Below are 20,529 nucleotides of genomic sequence, written 5' to 3' on the forward strand. Positions count from 1 at the left end.
CCTCTGGTGTTTGTGGCTCTGAAGGGGGGCAGGGTGCAACCCATGCTGGTGGCCCTGGGGGAGGGGCCACTGCTTGACCCCCCCACCCCAGTCACTGCCCAGGAGGCTGTGGCCACAAGAAAAGCCCCGGTATCTGCATGTGGCCATGGTGGCCACATTTGAGAAACACTGCAAATAAGCCCCTTTTAATAAAGCAACAGCTAGGTTCACAGATACTAACATCTAGTGGTTTAGCTCCCTTTAAGCTTTCACTAGATTTTTAAAATGCCCCCCCCACGTTCCGGGATTAGAAGTTCCTATTTATTGACACTAATGCTCACACTGACCCCTTAGAAGCGAGCCTTAGGGCAAGCCTCTAAGGCCAGGCCTACACACAGAATTCGCACTGGTTTAACACACCTGTGTGGATACATACTGATTTACACCTGGTGCATACTCGTTCCACTTGCATCACTAAATGTGAGCAGATTCCAATTAAACTGGTGCAGCCCCGCTGGTAGATAAGGCCTCCCTAGTTTTGCTGCTAGGTGCACAGACACCACAGTGAGGAGGGCACTCGAGAGAGACAACCGAGAATTCATAGCTACTTTGGCTCTCAGCAGCTGCGGACGGTATTAGTCCCTCTCAATTAGCTGGTGTGTGCTAATAATGCTTGAGGTTAAAGGGATTTACTCAGGCCTTGTCGAGACTAGGAAAGGTTTGCTGGTATAGCTGTCCCCTCCTACACAGACACACTTGATACTTGCTTTTGCCAGGATAACTGCGTCTGCACTAAGGCTTTTAACAGCATAAAAACGTCAAAAATCACATCCGTAACTCCTATTACTATACCGGCAAAGGTTTCTAGTAGACCAGGCCTCTGAACAAAATAAGCTATATCAGCAAAAGGACTTTTTTTTGCCAATATAACTCCTAACTGACATAGCTAAACTGGCAAAAATTTTAAGTGTAGACCAGGACCAAGTTATCCATGATAAACTCTCCCATAAAATAAAGATACAAGCCTTTTAAGTGTACAAGACATAGAATGAAAAACATCTGAAGAACTGTTCCGGGGTAGGGATGAGAATCTATATAATCTATATATATACCTATTACTCCTGCTAAGTAAAAGAAAAAAACCAGCAGGGTTACATTTTGCCTTATCTAGAGACTCATTTAAAAATGTTACATGTTACATAGGATCTAAGGATTTTATGCAGTTGAACTGACGGGAAAGATTTGGTGTTACAGAACACTAGCATGCACCTGAAACATTCCGTCTTGAATGGATTTCCTCCATTGCTTTTAAATTTCTTTATCTTCCCTGCGAGACAACCCTCCCACCACTGACCAGGGAAGACAGGGTGGAGCAGCTTTAAAACCAGAGTCTGGAAAACACTCACTTAGCAGAACTAATTCAAAAATTGTCTGTGCTGGGAGGGACAGAAAACCCTGTTGAGGAGGAGAGACTACCTAGAGAACTTGACTCCAGTCACCTGGAAAACTGACACACTGCTGTCTCAGCAGACATCTAGTCTGATTCTGGATACTGCTGGCTCTGCCCTGTGCTTTGAAACAGTTTTCAAAGAAGACAGCTGGCACAACATGGAGCAGGATGCTGTGCCAACTATCTACAGTGTAGTATTTCAGCTTATCGCTCATTCCTTTGAAATACCAACCTCAAAATAAAACACTTCATCAAACTGTGGATTGTTCGTCTTCTTTTTAACTTTAGTCTTTTTGGCTTCAGATCTGCATGGACATAAAGAAAAAAGTGAACATTAGCAGAAGTGTCTGATCCTAATGAGCAATTACAGAATGCAGAAATAGCCTATCTGCTTTGATTTGTTTTATAAACTCCACACAGCATGCAACAAGGCACACCTCTTTATCGCATGCACACGAATTTAATAAATCAATTAAGTATTCACAGTTGTTATCCACACACTGAAATGTGAGCTCTTGGGCCCCAATCCTGTAAGTTGCTCCATCCAACGATAATTATTGGGCAATTACTAGACAATGGAAAGGACTAAGCTGCATGCTTCTGAAGACAGGAAGCTAAAGAAAACTGATGGGTGATAGACAGAGTTGTTTGCCTTCAGTTCCCTAGGAAGTGGAATCATAACAATTCAGTTACACAGTTCAACGTGATTTTTTTTCGGGAAAGAGGCATATTTAAGACAGTCAAGACTGATGAGCCAGCCAAAAACTCATTCCAACTGTAATTTCAGTAATACTCACCTGGTGTCATTTAAAAAAAGATTTCACTTATCAAATACAGTAGTTAAAAACAACTACTGAATAATATAACCCAAATACAGTACCACCTGTGATGGGCACAATAAGATACTGGGTCAGAGAGTAAGATGGACCAATCAACCTTCAAAGACTGCTCCGCATCTGAGGCAATGATTCGTCAAAAATGTCTCTCATTCATAGTACTTCCCCACCCCCTTCAAGTTCCATTGTAAAATACTATGAAGTATCTGTGTCATGAGTTTCTGAGGTCACAGAACAGCTCAACTTTGCTTCTTCCAGAATAAGAACTCATGAGATGACTCCCCTGATAAGCAGGAGCACAAATTGCCACTGACATGTCCAATAATATAAAAAATCGAATGGTGGGAATGTGCAAATTTAACCTAAAATTTAACATGACTATGTTTACAGTTAGGCTGAACAAGACTGTTGCAGAATAAATAATTCAACAGATGATATTATGCAAGACCCATTCTGCAGTTTTATCCGTTCGGGCAGATTGTTACAACCACACAGATTAAATTACAGGATCAAGCTGTGTACAGCACTTTCCACAGGTACTAAGGAGCTGAACTACATAACTGAGAAGACCTCAAATGTTCAAAGTCATATTGGAATAGAGCACAAGTAAAAAGCTGTTATATATTAATTTTCCCTCTCTTCCCCTCCCCACTACTGCAAAATGGACAAGCAAACAATATGGTTGAACATTGACCTCCAACTGCCAAGTGAGAAGCTACACAAGTTAAGCTTGACCACAAATTATATACTTTGTAATGTTCAAAGCTTTAAAAGAAGCAAAACTGCAATAAGCCTCAAGCTACTTGTAGTTAATTATATTATATTATATAAATAAAGCAGCAATGGCCAAATAAATCCTCTATCTGTTTTAGAATGTGGATTTCTAAAAAATAAAAACCCAGACCATCTGTTATGACCCTTACAAAATGGAAGCTCTTCAGTTTTCAATACTTGCCTGTATGGTCCTGCTAAGGTAACTGTGGCATAGGGATCACATTGCCCATTCACTATTGGGAGGCCTTTGCATTCCAGAACTCTGAAAGGAGAACAAAAAAGAACCAGACAAAATAAGAGGAGCTTGAAGGAACAACAAAAGTTAGTGTCTTCTCATTTTCAGAATGCTCCTTATTAAGGGATACAAATGGTGCTAGCATGATCCTGTATACTGTCGAAGACAAAAAAATTGTTTCCCAGTTTAAAGTAATACCATCATTAAGGTCAGAAACCAACACTAAACTATGGAGGAGTCTTAATTTGAAGGTCTCTTACAACACCCAAAATATCAGTAACAATCAGCGGTTCATGAAAGAAGCTACTATAGGTATGGAGGACACAGCGACATTCATATTAGAGTTCATATCAATCAATGTTTACTTGTAGATGTAAAAAAAACTGTTGAAGATGAGAAAAGACTGCGGAAAGATCCTGGTATCAGACAAATAGTTTCACAGTGTTACATGCACAAAGGCCTATGTGCTGTAACAAAATTTAAAATGCCGGAATACATAGCCAATCATGACAGACACATCTTTTCCCAAACCAGTAAAACATCCGAACAATGAAACTCAGAAAGAATGAACAAACATGTTTTTCAGTTCTGCTTTCAAGAAGTTAGTGATGTGATACCAGAGGGACAGAATGCAACTAGAATGGTTGAGTCACTCTGCTCTGACTTCCTCCAAGCAGGGAATCTTTAAAGTTGAAATATCTAGCTTCTATGTTCCCACCCCACCTAAAGAGTGAACTAATATAAGTTAGTGTAGTTTCAGGTTTCACAATTTAAAAAGCTCTCAAGGAATGTAGCACTTATTGGTATACAAGGCAGAACAGCCTCTAGGGTTCTCCCTTCTGAAACAAGTTCCTTTTCGAATAGGTGAGTTTGTTGATTAGGGGGAAGGAGGGGTGCTAGGAATGAATCTTCTAGAAAGTGAAGTGATGAGAGATGGGTGTGCTGAGGCAGCTCATGTTTGAAATGCATACAGAAGAGAGAGGCAAAAAGCAGGAGTTTGATCCATTTAAAAGTACTCCCTTCCCTTTGTAAACTGTGTCAAATTACACCGTACCATGTGTCAATGCGTAATCCTGGGTTTATTACAGTTTTGGAATTCAAATTTATCTAGGTGTTTTTTGTTTACAGTGTGACTGTTTATATTTATGTATAACTTTTGTTTGCAATATGAGTGTTATAGATTATGTTCTCTAGTCATCTGTGCAACGGAGAATCTTGTGTATAAGCACATGTGCATACACACGTGACTCTCCATCGCTCAGATGATTACAGCAGCATAATCTACAGTAGTTGGTGAAGTGGAGAGGGAAGATGGTAGGTAAAATAGATGTCATTTCCAGTTGAGGGAAGATGCAATTTTTATAAATGAAAATGTGTTTTCACACTGCAACTTGGCAAACATTGTATCAGTTCTAATGAAACTGTGTAGTACACCGATGCTGCTTTAGTCGATGAAAATCTCTAAGGACTGGTCTACACGGGAAAGTTATATGGTATAAGATAAGATATCAGTGTAAACTTGTATGGTTATACTGATAAAATCCCCATGTTGACACACACTTATTCCGGAATAACAGTGTAAGAACATAAGAACGGTCATACTGGGTCAGGCCAAAAGGTCTTGAAGAAATTTCCTAAAGAAATACTTCCTTTTGTTTGTTTTTAACCTGCTACCTATTAATTTCAATTGGTGACCCCTAGTTCTTGTGTTTTGAGAAGGAGTAAATAACACTTCCTTATTCACTTTCTCCACACCAGTCATGATTTTATAGACCTCTATCATATCCCTCCTTAGTTGTCTCTTTTCCAAACTGAAAAGTCCCAGTCTTATTAATCTCTCCTCATATGGAAGCTGTTCCATACCCTTAATAATTTTTGTTGCCCTTTTCTGAACCTTTTCCTATTCCAGTATATATTTTTTTGAGATGGGGTAACCACATCTGCATGCAATATTCAAGATGTGGGCATACCATGGAATTATATAGAGGCTATATGATATTTTCTGTCTTATCGATCTCTTTCTTAATGATTCCCAACATTCTGTTTGCTTTTTGGACTTCCTCTGCACATTGAGTGGATGTTTTCAGAGAACTATCTACAATGACTCCAAGATCTCTTTCTTGAGTGGTAACAACTAATTCAGACCCCATCATTTTATATTTATAGTTTGGATTACGTTTTCCAATGTGCATTACTTTGCATTTATCAACATTGAATTTCATCTGCCATTTTGTTGCCCAGTCACCCAATTTTGAAAGATCCCTTTGTGACTCTTTGCAGTGTGTTTTGGACTTAACTATTTGAATAGTTTTGTATCATCTGCAAATTTTGCCACCTTACTATTTACCCTTTTTTTGAGATAATTTATGAATATGTTGCATTTAAACTAAACACAAAAAAGGGCCATTTACTGCAAAATAAAAATGTCCACACATGGAGTTATACCAGTATAACAGAAAACTTTCCCATGTAGACAAACCCTAAATACAGGCCCGGCTTCTAATTTTCCCCGGGGATGCTCAACCCCCTGCTCAGCTCCAGGCCCTGCCCCCACTTTAACCCTCCCCGTAAGCCCCCACCCCTACCCTGCCTCTTTCTGCCTACACCTGCCCTGCCTCTTTCCACCCCCTCCCCTCTCCTTCACAGTGCCTCCAGCACGCCACGGAACAGCTGTTCCGCAGATTTCAGGAGGTGCTGGGAGGGTGTGGGGAGGAGTTGATCGGCAGGGCTGCCGGAGGGCAGAAGTGGGGGGTGGGAGGAGGTTGGCTGCTGGTGGGTGCTAAGCACCCACTAATTTTGGAGCACCCACGGAGTTGCGCCTATGACTGGGCAGGACTGTCTTTTTATTTGCATTTTAAGTAACCTAACATACTTTATTCTTACTATTTTTCCAACACCTCAATGTACAGTTTACTATTGTACAAAAATAATGCTAAGTTTGTGACAATTAATCAAAGAAAATTCAAAGTTACAGCTAATGTTCTTTAACTTTATCCACAGGTGTAGGAATTTGGAACATATGGTATGTAATGTCACATGCTGTTTTACTGCAGAATTCCTGCAAAAGTGTAATATAAAGATATATAGAGAGAGTTGGCCTTAATTTAAACAACCCAGCAAAATTGAGGAATTTTTTCAAATCTTAATGTTATTAAATAACAATTCCCATGGAATGACAAATTTCATATTTTGAACCAAAGCCAGACACAGTACAGTTTTTAAAAAACCAAGCCAAACCTTAAAATATTTACTCCTAGGCAAAATCTTTATATGGTTCTGAATACCCTGGCGAAATCAAAGTTCAAGATCAACAGAAACAGACACCTTGTCTAGAAGGAGACATATTGGATATTCACCTGCTGGTTTTACTTCTGCTCTGTGCTATGACCCTTTTATGTATGCACCTTCTGTATAGACAAGAGACTTAAGAAGTCCTCTCCAGGTCTGGCTTAGCAGCCTGCTGACACTGCAGAGTGCTGCCATATAGGAGCTGAATTTGAGCAACAAATTCTGCCCTGAGCAAGTTGGAACTGGAAGACTCTTCTTACCCCCACAAATCAGAGAGCATGCAGAGTGGTTCCCTCAGTCCAGAGGAAGTAGAAATAGGGGCACATGTTTGGTTTTAGCGTGCTTAAAATAATTCCAATCACCTACAGCAAGTTCTACTTTTTAAATTCACATAGCACAGATATTACTAAAAGTGTGACCAAACCACATTCCTAACTGAACTGAATAATTATTAAGGGGAGAAAAGCCTACACCCACTCAAAACTATGTACCAATGTCAAACACATGCCCGCTCTGCTTTCCCTTAAGGATGGTCAAGAAAATGAAATGCCATCTCAAGAGGTTTATCTCACGGAGCAGATTTTCCACTGTTCATGAATGGATCATTTCCAGTCCAGCTCCCCTGCAATACAGGATGAAATATCAGAAGTCTAAGATGAAAGCACACCTGTGGGCGTATAGAATATTCTGCCCCTTTTAGTAAGAGTACTTCTTCTAAAAACCATGAAGGCAGAGCACTGAGAGGTACTTGAACAGTCAAGATGAGTTTGAGTTCAAGTGTAAATGTTCTGTTTCTTTTGTGTGTGCAGAGGGAATGAGAAAAGAAAAAACAATGTTGAAAGAAACAATATGTAGAAAAACAGGAAACAGATGCTGACATAAGCTGCTTCAATGCCTCTCAGGTAATTTAAAAGCAGTTAACATCTAAGGACAGAGAAAGTATGCAACAGACTTGAGTTTCTGATTTGAGGGAAGGGAAAGGAAGCTTGAAGCGAGGCTAATTGTTGCTCCCACATTTTGTTGAGCACCAGTGAGAGATGCAATAAAATTCAGCAATGCACAAGAGGGTTTAATTCACAGCTTTAGTGCACGCTCACCAGCTGTGAAAAAAATGTTGTAACTGCAGAACTGTTTTGAATTAATGGCCTCTTTCTGTTGTCACAGGCAAGCTGTCAGGTAAACGAACAATCCCACCTCTTGTAATCCACAAGCAGCAAAGGTGTTAGAATGAATAACTGCAACTTTGTTCTAACAATCACATTAAGATCAGATTCTGCTGGATAAAACATACCTTTCTAAAAACTACACAGAACACCCCTTCGCTTCTTCTGTAAGGGAATGGTGGTGGCTAGGCACCAACTTAAAAAAAAAATCAGTTAAAAATGACTTGCGTTATTTGCAAAATTAACGTTAACATTACTTAGGAGTGCTAGATTAATGAATGGAAATGACAAGTTAAGCAAGGTTTGTACCTAACCCAAGTTGTGTGACTAGAGAGCCCCAAACACAAAACATCTGGCTGCCGCTGCTAGAACCTTTCCAGTCCAGCTGATAGTTACTGATCATTGTTAGAGTCTATAGCTCAGCTGACAATGACTAAGCTACCCCCTTGCAACTACAGAAGTTGGCCTGGAGTGGATTTACTGGTGGGCCATGTGAGAAAACTCCCAATGCAGCTGCCTCACTATTTTTTGCTTGTGGTTTACAAAATTAGCAGGTTTCGAAGAACAAGAACAAAATGACTTCAGCTTTCAATGTGGTTCATAACCTAAATCTTTGCAAGGGCAAATTCCCTAAAGAAAAACGTACACACACTTTAGAAATATTCCCTGTTCTTTACCCTGATTGACACTAAAATGCATGGGGACGGGAAGGTAAAGGAAGGATAAACATTTCTGAACAGAAGACAAAATAGTTCACATTTGACAACATTAATATTTCTCCTGCGTGTGGGCTTCCAACCATGGGCTGTAATCATTGTACCAATTGACTACATAATAGCAATAGTGAATGGTGCTGCCTATATAGAGTTTCCCTATGCAGTGAATCATTCAGCAGAGCTACAGAAGGTAGGGTTATCCAAGCATGTAGACTCCCCATCCCTTCCTTAAAGGAGAATCAGTTATTTGAAAATGACATGAGCGCAAGAGGGGAGGACTCCTGCCTCATATTGAGAAAACGGGATGATCAGTGAGTTATCTCAAGTGCCTATACACAAATGCAAGAAGTCTGGGAAACAAGCAGGGAGAACTGGAAATCCTGGCACAGTCAAGGAATTATGATGTGACTGGAATACCAGAGACTTGGTGGGGTAACTCATATGACTGGAGTACTGTCATGGATGGATATAAACTGTTCAGGAAGGACAGGCAGGGCAGAAAAGGTCGGGGAGTTGCATTGTATGTAAGAGAGCAGTATGACTGCTCAGAGCTCCGGTATGAAAAGCAGAAAAACCTGAGAGTCTCTGGATTAAGTTTAGAAGTGTGAGCAACAGGCGTGATATCGTGGTGGGAGTCTGCTATAGACCACCAGACCAGGGGGATGAGGTGGACTAGGCTTTCTTCAGGCAACTAACAGAAATTACTAGATCGCAGGCCCTGGTTCTCATGGGGGACTTCAACCACCTCAATATCTGCTGGGAGAGCAATACAGCAGTGCACGGACAATCCAGGAAGTTTTTGGAAAGCGTAGGGGACAATTTCCAGGTGCAAGTGCTGGAGGAACCAACTAGGGGCAGAGCTCTTCTTGACCTGCTACTCACAAACAGGGAAGAATTAGTAGGGGAAGCAAAAGTGGATGGGAACCTGGAAGGCAGTGACCATGAGATGGTCGAGTTCAGGATCCTGATACAAGGAAGAAAGGAGAGCAGCAGAATACGTTTGCAGGAACCATCCCGATGTGTAGAAAGAATAGTAAATATGGCAGGTGACCAGCTTGGCTTAACAGTGAAATCCATGCTGATCTTAAACACAAAAAAGAAGCTTACAAGAAGTGGAAGATTGGACAGGGAGGAGTATAAAAATATTGCTCAGGCATGCAGGAGTGAAATCAGGAAGGCCAAATCAGACTTGGAGTTGCAGCTAGCAAGGGATGTTAAGCGTAACAAGAAGGGTTTCTTCAGATATGTTAGCAACAAGGTGGTGGTCAAGGAAAGCGTGGGCCCCTTACTGAATGGTGGAAGCAACCTAGTGACAGAGGATGTGGAAAAAGCTAATGTACTCAATGCTTTTTTTGCCTCTGTCTTCACGAACAAGGTCAGCTCTCAGACTACTGCACTGGGCAGCACAGCACGGGGAGGAGGTGACCAGCCCTTTGTGGAGAAAGAAGTGGTTCAGGACTATTTAGAAAAACTGGACGAGCACAAGTTCATGGGGCCAGATGCACTGCATCCAAGGGTGCTAAAGGAGTTGGCTGATGTGATTGCAGAGCCATTGTCCATTATCTTTGAAAACTCATGGTGATCGGGGGAGGTCCCAGATGAATGGAAAAAGGCTAATGTAGTGCCCATCTTTAAAAAAAGGAAGGAGGAGGATCTGGGGAACTACAGGCCAGTAAGCCTCACCTCAGTACCTGGAAAAATCATGGAGCAGGTCTCAAGAAATCAATTTTGAAACACTTAGAGGAGAGGAAAGTGATCAGGAACAGTCAGCATGGATTCACCAAGGGCAAGTCATGCCTGACTAATCTAATTGCTTTCTGTGAGGAGATAACTGGCTCTGTGGATGAGGGGAAAGCAGTGGACGTGTTATTCCTTGACTTTAGCAAAGCTTTTGATACCGTCTCCCACAGTATTCTTGCCAGCAAGTTAAAGAAGTATGGGCTGGATGAATAGATATAAGGTGGATAGAAAGCTGGCTAGATCATCAGGCTCAGCGGGTACTGATCAATGGCTCCATGTCTAGTTGGAAGCCAGTATCAAGCGGAGTGCCCCAAGGGTCGGTCCTGAGTCTGGTTTTGTTCAATATCTTCATTAATGATCTGGAGGATGGTGTGGATTGCACCCTCAGCAAGTTTGCAGATGACACTAAACTGGGAGGAGTGCTAGATACGCTGGAGGGTAGGGATAGGATACAGAGGGACCTAGACAAATTAGAGGATTGGGCCAAAAGATATCTGATGTGGTTCAACAAGGACAAGTGCAGAGTCCTGCACTTAGGACGGAAGAATCCCATGCACCACTACAGACTAGGGACCGAGTGGCTAGGCAGCAGTTCTGCAGAAAAGGACCTAGGGGTTACAGTGGACAAGAAGCTGGATATGAGTCAACAGTGTGCCCTTGTTGCCAAGAAGGCTAACGGCATTTTGGGCTGTATACGTAGGAACATTGCCAGCAGATCGAGGGACGTGATCATTCCCCTCTATTCGGCATTGATGAGGCCTCATCTGGAGTACTGTGTCCAGTTTTGGGCCCCACACTACAAGAAGGATGTGGAAAAATTGGAAAGAGTCCAGCAGAGGGCAACAAAAATTATTAGGGGGCTGGAACACATGACTTATGAGGAGAGACTGAGGGAACTGGGATTATTTAGTCTGCAGAAGAGAAGAATGAGGGGGGATTTGATAGCTGCTTTCAACTACCTGAAAGGGGGTTCCAAAGAGGATGGATCTAGACGGTTCTCAGTGGTACCAGACGACAGAACAAGGAGTAATGGTCTCAAGTTGCAGTGGGGGAGGTTTAGGTTGGATATTAGGAAAAACTTTTTCACTAGGAGGGTGGTGAAGCACTGGAATGGGTTACCTAGGGAGGTGGTGGAATCTCCTTCCTTTGAGGTTTTTAAGGCCCGGCTTGACAAAGCCCTGGCTGGCTGGAATGATTTAGTTGGGGATTGGTCCTGCTTTGAGCAGGGGGTTGGACTAGATGACCTCCTGAGGTCCCTTCCAACCCTGATATTCTATGATTCTATGACATACCTTTCGTATTATTCAAGGGTGCATGTTGTGTGGATACATGTGTGTTGAAGGAAAAGAAACAGCAATATTCACAAAGTAGTTCCAGTTTGAGACACTGGGTGAAATCCTTGCTCCATTCAAATCAATAGCAAAACTTCCCTTGACTTGAGTGGGGACAAAATTTCACCCACTATTTTAAATATCAGAGAAAGGGCTGCACAGTATTCCTTGTTTCCTTCACAAAGTTTTCCATATGAACCTTTGGGAGCCTCACGACACAGAGATTTTTACACACATTATGCAAAATATTTTCAGTGGCATGGCATGTCAACCTGGTTTCAACTTTTGGCTTACTTGTGGCATTTAGCCAGATGACCTAGGCAAATACTAAAGGCAATTACTCTGATTTTTCTCCTAAAAACCCTAAAAATTCCATATAAAAAAACCAGGAGGGAAATCGGGAAATGCCAATGCTAACATTACAAGCCAGCTTTAACTTTGCCCTTCTTGTTTGTGTGCATTATGACCTCAATTCAGCAAAGTCCTTTACCATTTGCCTAACTTTAAGTGAAATTTTACAGTGCTACAGGGACAATATAATCATTGGAAATCATTAAGAAAGGGATAGATAATAAGACAGAAAATATCATATTGCCTCTATATAAATCCATGTTATGCCCACATCTTGAATATTGCTTGCGGATGTGGTCGCCCCATCTCAAAAAAGATGTATTGGAATAGGAAAAGGTTCAGAAAAGGGCAATGAAAATGATTAGGGGTATGGAACGGCTTCCATATGAGGAGAGATTAATAAGACTGGGACTTTCCAGCTTGGAAAAGAGACGATTAAGGGGGGATATGACAGAGGTCTATAAAATCATGACTGGTGTGGACAAAGTAAATAAGGAAGTGTTATTTACTCCTTCTCATAACAAAAGAACTAGGGGCCACCAAATGAAATTAATAGGCAGCAGATTTAAAACAAATGAAAGGAAGTATTTTTTCACACAGTCAGTCTGCGGAACTCTTTGCCAGAGGATGTTGTGAAGGTCAAGACTATAACAGGGTTCAAAAGAGAACTAGATAAGTTCATGGAGGATCGGTCCATCAATGGCCATTAGCCAGGATGGGCAGGGATGGTGTACCTAGCCTCTGTTTGCCAGAAGCTAGGAATGGGCAACAGGGGATGGATCACTTGATGATTCCCTGTTCTGTTCATTTCCTCTGGGGCACCTGGCACTGGCCACTGTCGGAAGACAGGATACTGGGAAAGATGGACCTTTGATGTGACCCACTATGGCCATTCTTATGTTTTCTTAATATACAAAAACAATGCATAAAGTATAATGACTAAATAAAGGGCTAATGTAAGAGAAAAATGAGTTAAGACAAAGTTATTAGGAAAGAAGAATCAATATTACATTAAAACCACAATAACAAAATCTGAAGAGAATTTTAATTAAATTAAGTGCAAAAGCAAAATAACGCCAACACTTCAAGTCTAACCTGACCCTATTCCACTAAAGAGGACTTTTTCCAGTTTCATTTTGTAAAATAAGAGTCTCAGAATTTTTGTACAGTATAACTCACATGGATTTTTTTTTTCATTTTTCTGCTGCTAATAATATGAAAACCAATTAGAGAGGTCTCCACATTGTGGCTCAAAATACCAAGGCTGGCTCCTAATAACAGCTTTAGGAAGATATTTAAAAAACCGCACATATACACAAGACCCATCTGGCACACTACAGAAAGGAAGCAGAATAAAAACTGTGTGTCAACCATACTGTTCTCGCAGGACAGGAAGTTAATTCATTAGCAGTTTAATCATTTTATGAATAAATTATAAAAGAGCTGCAAGCTCCCTTAAAGACAAATAAGAATAAAAAGATGTTCTGTAGTGTTAATATTAAAAAAATCGAGTTAAATTCTCTTAGCTGAAGACACCTCAAGGCCCTTAATGAGGACACATGCAGTAACACACAGATGCTCAGTGGAATTTTAAAAATGTGCACTTAATGACCATTACATCTGCCTTGGCATCAGTACTGCATTTTATTACATGGAATAACAGTTCAGGCATGAGAGAGCAAAGAGAAATTACTGGTGAGGAGAAGGAAAGATTTTTAGAAGAAGCAGCTTTTCAGAGGAGACAGAGACCCAAATGCAGGTAGCAGCATCACAGAAAGTGCAAAACAGAGTGTGTGAAAAGAAACAAAGGGAGTAGTAAGGCAAGAGGAACAGAAGCAGATACTGAATGAGTAGGGGAGTAGGAGGGAACAGATCCAAGATGTGAGGAGAGATGAAGTTATGTAGGCCTTTGTACGTGAAGTGAAGTATTTCCAGTTGGATGCAGGAAGAAAGGAAACCAGGTATTCAAGGACTGGGTGACCTGAACAGAGCCACTGTAGTGGCATTTGGGACAAAATGGTGTGGTTAGTGGGGAATGTGAGAGGAGAGGAGGACAGAATGGAGGTGGTTATGATAAACACGGTGAGAGACGATCAGCGCCCAGACAAAGGTTTGAGCTGTGGGGATAGTGGATTTGGGCAATATTAAATTGAAGGAATGAGGGACTCTATATGTGAGAACAGAATGAAAGGAAGAATCAAAATTAAATAGAGGTTGAGAGTCTGGGAGATAGAAAAGTCTGTCATGACAAGTGTCACAAGTGTCATGTCAGGACTGGTGCATGTGCACACATAAAATAAGTTACACTTAGAATATACCCAGATTCCAGGTAACTGGTTTCTCTTTCCACTGGGAAGCTGATCTGGAAGGTCCTGGACATCCTCTACAGTTCAACAGATGGGTAACCATATCAGTATCAAAAGACGGAAGGTGAAGAAGGGTCAGGAGAAAAAAATATAAGAAGCCAGTTCTGGAAAGACTGAAATTCAGTGGTATAGGGACATTGAAGAGGAGATGCAAGGAGCAGGAGAATTTCAGGAACATGGACAGATTTGGGAATCACCCACAGAGGTGGCAGGTGAAGCCATGGGAGTGGATCAGGTTGCCAAGAGAGTAGTGAGAAAAGAAGAAGAGATGAATCTTCAAGATAGATGGAGAGGAGAGAATAAAGGAGCCACTTAAGATGATAAGAAGCAAGGCAGAACAACAAAGAACACAACGGAGGTAAGCAAAAATGAGAAAAGTGTTCTAAAGAGACAAGAGGATTCAACTGCGAGAAAAGAACAGTAAGACAAAAGAAGCACCTTCTAGCCTTAGCTAAGAGTTCTCAAATTCTGACATGATGGGCCAAATAGGGAGCAGAATTACTCCATTCTGGTCACAGACTGGGTGTTTTAAATAAAGATCTTGACAAGTAAATAAATAATGTGTATCTACAGACATTCCTAACTCTGGCTACAACTGTCACAGAAAAGAGTACAGAAGATAAAGTCATCTCATCTCAGAACACATTTCTTCCAAAAGGCCGACAAACCTCCAAACTCCCTGTAAATAAATGTTAGTCAGTTGGCTGAAAGTTTAAAATACAAACTTCAGCTTTAAAACAAAATGAACAAAGGTTGCAGAACTACCAGGATGGAAGCTCAGCTAATTTATTTTTTCATCTCTACCTACTCCCTAAAAATCTGCACTTTCTGTGCCTATACAAGTATAAAAACAAACTTCTTTTTAACTCCTTCTTAGGTGTATAGATATCTTACATATTTTGTAAATCTTTCTTGATTTTTTCATGTAGATTCCCACTTCACATAATTTGCAAATGTAGTTAGAGATACTGCAGCAAATACATCTATTTTAATAAATAAAAGTAAATAATTCACATTTAAGAATATAAATAAATCAATGATTATTTACATACACAAAAAACAATCAACGGTGCTTCTAAAATGCTACATAAAGTCCTCAGTCTTCTGGAGACCACATCTGGTATGTCCTGGCTCAAGCGAAGCAGATGTAACTGCTAACAGTACAGAAGTGAAATACTGTGTCGTCAAAAACATAAACTGAAATACATAAAACTCAAACAACTTTGGCTGCATGCATATGAGTAATTAGTAGGGCTGTCAAGCAATTAAAAAAATTCATTGTGATTAAAAAAATTAATCGTGATTAATCGCACTGTTAAAAAATAATAGAATACCATTTATTTAAATATTTTTGGAGTTTTCTACATTTTCAAATATATAGATTTCAATTACAAGACAGAATGCAAAGTGTACAATGCTCACTTTATATTTATTTTTGATTACAAGTATTTGCACTGTAAAAAAAGAAAATAGTATTTTTCAATTCACCTAATACAAGTACTGTTGTGCAATCTCTTTATCATGAAAGTTGAATTTACAAATGTAGAATTATGTACAAAAAAACTTGAATTCCAAAATAAAACAATGTAAAATTTTAGAGCCTGCAAGTCCACTCAGTCATACTTCTTGTTCAGCCAATCGCTCAGACAAACAAGTTTGTTTACATTTGCAGAAGATAATGCTGCCCGCCTCTTGTTTACAATGTCACCTGAAAGCGAGAACAGACGCTCGCATGGCACTGTTGTAGCCAGCGTCGCAAGATATTAATGTGCCAAATGCACTAAAGATTCATATGTCCCTTCATGCTTCAACCATGCTCACTTTCATTATCTGAGCCAGATGCCACCAGCAGAAGGTTGATTTTCTTTTTTGGTGGTTTGGATTCTGTAGTTTCTGCATTGGAGTGTTGCTCTTTTAAGACTTCTGAAAGCATGCTCCACACCTCATCCCTCTCAGATTTTGGAAGGTACTTCAGATTCTTAAACCTTGGGTTGAGTGCTGTAGCTATCTTTAGAAAACTGATATTGGTACCATCTTTGTGTTTTGTGAAATCTGCAGTGAAAGTGTTCTTAAAATGAACAACATGTGCTGGGTCATCATCCAAGATGGCTATAACATGAAATGTATGGCAGAATGCGGGGAAAAGGGAGCAAGGGAAATACAATTCTCTGCCAAGGAGTTCAGTCACAAATTTAATTAACACATTATTTATTTAACGAGTGTCATCAGCATGGAAGCATGTCCTCTGGAATGGTGGCCGAAGCATGAAGGGGCATATGAATGTTTAGCATATCTGGCATGTAAATACCTTGCAATGCCAGCTACAAAATGCCATGCAAATGCCTGTTCTCACTTTCAGGAGACATTGTAAAGAAGAAGAGGGCAACATTATCTCCTGTAAATGCGAACAAACTTGTTTCTCTTAGCAATTGGCTGAACAAGAAGTAGGACTGAGTGGACCTGTAGGCGCTGAAGTTTTACATTGTTTTGTTTTTGAGTGCAGTTATGTAACAAAAAAAATCTACATTTGTAAATTGCACTTTCACAACAAAGACTGCACTACAGTACTTGTATGAGGTGAACTGAAAAATGCTATTTCTTTTGTTCACCATTTTTACAGTGCAAATATCTGTAATAAAAATATACAATTTGATTTCAATTACAACACAGAACACAATATATGTGAAAATGTAGAAAAAACATCCAAAATATTTAATAAATTTCAATTGGTATTCTATTGTTTAACGGTGCAATTAAAACTGCGATGAATCCTGATTGATTTTTTTTAATCGCGATTAATTTTTTTTGAGTTAACTGTGATTGACAGCCCTACTAATTAGAGAGATACTGATTTTGATTAACAACTTTTTATTACTAAAGGGCAGTGATCTCTAGTTAGATGCAATACTTTCATTAATTAATGCAAACTGAACTGATTCATCAGCAATACTTAAATACTTAAATAAAGCAATACTTATTATGTTTTATGACTTCTCAGAGTAATGCAGGCAAACTATATAACACTTTCTGATTCTCCTCTCAAAACTAATAAGTGTGTCAAAGTTGACACCAAAAAAGGGATTTTATGCCTTCTTAATCAGAGAGTAACAAAAACCCCCCAGAAACACACCTCCTTGTTATAAAACAATATGCTGCAACTCCGCAGGTAATTAGTGAGAGAATTTCAGGATGACTCAACCCTACATTATAGACTGGAATTGTTAGAAACTCTTTAAAAAAAACAAACAAAAAAACCACCACCACCCAAAATGTAGCAAATCAGGAAAATACCACTGTAATTGACATTCAACAGTATAATCCCAGGTACTCATTCTCTTGACAGTAGATAGCAGATCTGTAATAACATTAGGAAAGTAAACCAAAAATAAAATAAATGTAACCCATCATTTAGTGGGACTGAGTTAATGCACAAAAACCAGAAAGTGAAATTGTGCCATCTTCTTTCACTGCTCTGACAGTTCAAAGTGAATCAGGTTTGTAAAGTTCTGTTTAATTCACAGTATTCACAGGACCACAAGAAAGATGTTCCTTCCAAACAAGAACACCATACAGACAAAACCTGCACAGTTTTAATACATTTTCCCATGAAATTAACTCTAAAAAAATATGCTTGGCTTTACAGAAATTCAGGCTAAACAGGATTCATGAACCATTAAATTTAGGAAATTTTCACCAGTCACAGAATGCCGAATTACATATTTTGTTCCCCTCTCCCAGCACTTTCCACAGCTCCTATTAGCTCACTTTCTAGATCAGGTAAATGACAGTGAGCTGCATGTTTCTGAACATTCTCAGTCGCACTGCTGGTCTAGAATACAGAGCTAAGCTCCACACTTATAGTTCTGTCCATTTATAAGGGCACTTGAGAAGAGCCATATCTCCTGGAGATTATTTTATACCTTCTACTGCTCTATGACTGGAAGATTCACATTGTACATACGTACAAGACGGCACTACTAGCTGACATCAGAAAAGGACATATCAAGTCATGTCACACCGTGGAAAAGTTAAAAGGAATGGCTCAAAACACAAAAAACTTCCACTAGAGGTAAAGCTTTCCTATTCTTGCATCTTCCTGCATTACAACTGGACAAACACGTATTTAAATATTAAAAATAAAATAATTGTTAAGGTACTGCAAAAATGTACACATGGGCTGACCCTGCCTGATGTCCCTTATTTTTTAAATGCTCTCAACCTGGGTGCTGCAGGGAATAGTGTTCATGATTTGCTAAGTGGCTCTTCTCACCTCTAAGCGGCTACTGAAGCACTGCCCTAGCACAGTGCCATGGTGCAGTCTGCAGTTGGATATTCAGTCTTTCAAATTAGACATTAAATGTCTTGACCAGTTGGGGTTGTTAGACATTCCATCGCATTTCCCCCACCACAAAGGTAAGGGTATTAGCCCTGGTGTCCTGGCTAACCTGAAGTGTTAACATTGTTAACATTGTTAACAAGTGTTAACATTGGTCCTGCTTTGAGCAGGGGGTTGGACTAGATGACCTTCAGGGGTCCCTTCCAACCCTGATATTCTATGATTCTATGATTCATTCTATTTAACAAGTTTCTAGTTGGATACAATATTCTATTTTGCTTCTACCCTAAAAGGGCATTGACTTCTTCTGAGCCCACTTAAAAGCTATCATGTTCCAACCCAGAGGAGGATGTACTTCATTTGTGAATGAAGTGATTTTTGCATATTCCCTGTTCTGTGCAGTTTTGTAAAGCACTTTGGGATCTTTTGGAGTGAAAGACAATGTAAATAAAAGACTTTTTTGGATTATTTATGTTCTTTGGTTATTTAAATCTTTTAAGAAAACATTTCAAAACCACCATTCAAATTAGGGCATGGTCAAGCAGCTATTCTGGTATAACCAACCCTAATTAATATCCTATATTTGCTGCATAATTTCAGTTATTATACAAGCAGCTCAGACCCATGTTCATATTAATGCAATTTTTAAAGCTTCAGATACATTATACATTTTATAACTAACTTACTAGTTTTCTCCATAGATTTAAAGCTTCAGATACATTATGCACTTTATAACTAACTTACTAGTTTTCTCCATAGATTTTAAGGCCAGAAGAGACTATGTTTTCATCTAGTCTGACCTCCTGCATTACATGAGCCAAAACCCTCACCCGATAATTTCTGCATCAAACTCATAACTTCTGTTTGAGATAGAGCATATCTTTTAAAAAGATATCCAAGCTTTTCTCTCTGATCTCTTTTATTTATAGTAATTTTAGGTATTACTTCTAACAAGAGTAGATAAGAACATAAGAATGGCCATACTGGGTCGGACCAATGGTCCATCTAGCCCAGTATCAGGTCTTCTAACAATGGCCAGTGCCGAATGCTTCGGCGGGAATGAACAAATCAGCAAAATTATTAAGTGATCCATTTGCTGTCGTCCAGTCCCAGCATCTGGCAGTCAGAGGCCTAGGGACACCCAGAGCACGGGATTGCTTCTCTGACCATCATGGATAATAGCCATTCACTGACCTATCCTCCAAGAATTTATCTAATTCTTATTTGAACCCAGTTATACTTTTGGCTTTTACACCATCCTCTGGCAATGAGTTGGACACGCTGACTGTGCACTCTATGAAGAAGTACTTCTTTATGTTAGTTTTAAATCTGCTGCCCATTAATTTCATTGGGTGACTCCTGGTCCTGTGAAGTAGTAAATAACACTTTCTTATTCACTTTCTCCACACCATTCATGGTTTTATAGAACTGCCTTAGTCGTCTCTTTTCTAAACTGAACAGTTCCAGTCTTTTTAATCTCTCCTCATATGGACACTGTTCCATACCCCTAATCATTTCTCTTGCCCTTCTCTGAACTTTTTCCAATTTGAATACATCTTTTTCGATATAGGGTGACCAGAACTGCCCAAGATATGGGCATACCATAGATTTATATAGTAGCATAATGATAATTTTTATCTTATTATGTATCCCTTTTCCTACTGGTTCCTAGCATTCTGTTAAGCATTTTTGACGGCCACTGAACATTGAGTAGATGTTCTCAAAGAACTATCCACGACTCCAAGATCCTTTTATTGAGTGGTAGGACCTTGTCATTTTGTATGTACAGTTGGGATTATGTTTTCTAATGTGCATTACTCTGCACTCATCAACACTGAATTTCATCTGCCGTTTTGTTAACCTGTCACCCAGTTTTCTGAGATCCCTTTGTAACTCTTCACAGTCAGCTTTGGTCTTACCTATCTAGAGTAGTTTAGTATCATCTGCAAACTTTGCCACCATAC

At 39.8% G+C, this 20,529-nt stretch overlaps 1 protein-coding gene across 2 annotated transcripts in view; it reads right to left on the reverse strand.

The window, feature by feature from the left end:
* RASA3 (RAS p21 protein activator 3) overlaps positions 1–20,529 on the reverse strand; it is a 266,350-nt gene that overhangs the window by 37,711 nt on the left and 208,110 nt on the right. For both annotated transcript variants that reach the window (XM_048856255.2, XM_048856250.2), the window contains exons 6-7: positions 3,221–3,301; positions 1,662–1,734 (exon numbers count right to left, since the gene is read on the reverse strand). In XM_048856255.2, the coding sequence (XP_048712212.1) occupies positions 1,662–1,734; positions 3,221–3,301 (154 nt within the window). The remainder of the gene's footprint in view (positions 1–1,661; positions 1,735–3,220; positions 3,302–20,529) is intronic.

Source organism: Caretta caretta, chromosome 1 (genome assembly GCF_965140235.1).
Source record: "Caretta caretta isolate rCarCar2 chromosome 1, rCarCar1.hap1, whole genome shotgun sequence".
In the NCBI taxonomy this organism is placed as follows: Eukaryota; Metazoa; Chordata; order Testudines; family Cheloniidae; genus Caretta; species Caretta caretta.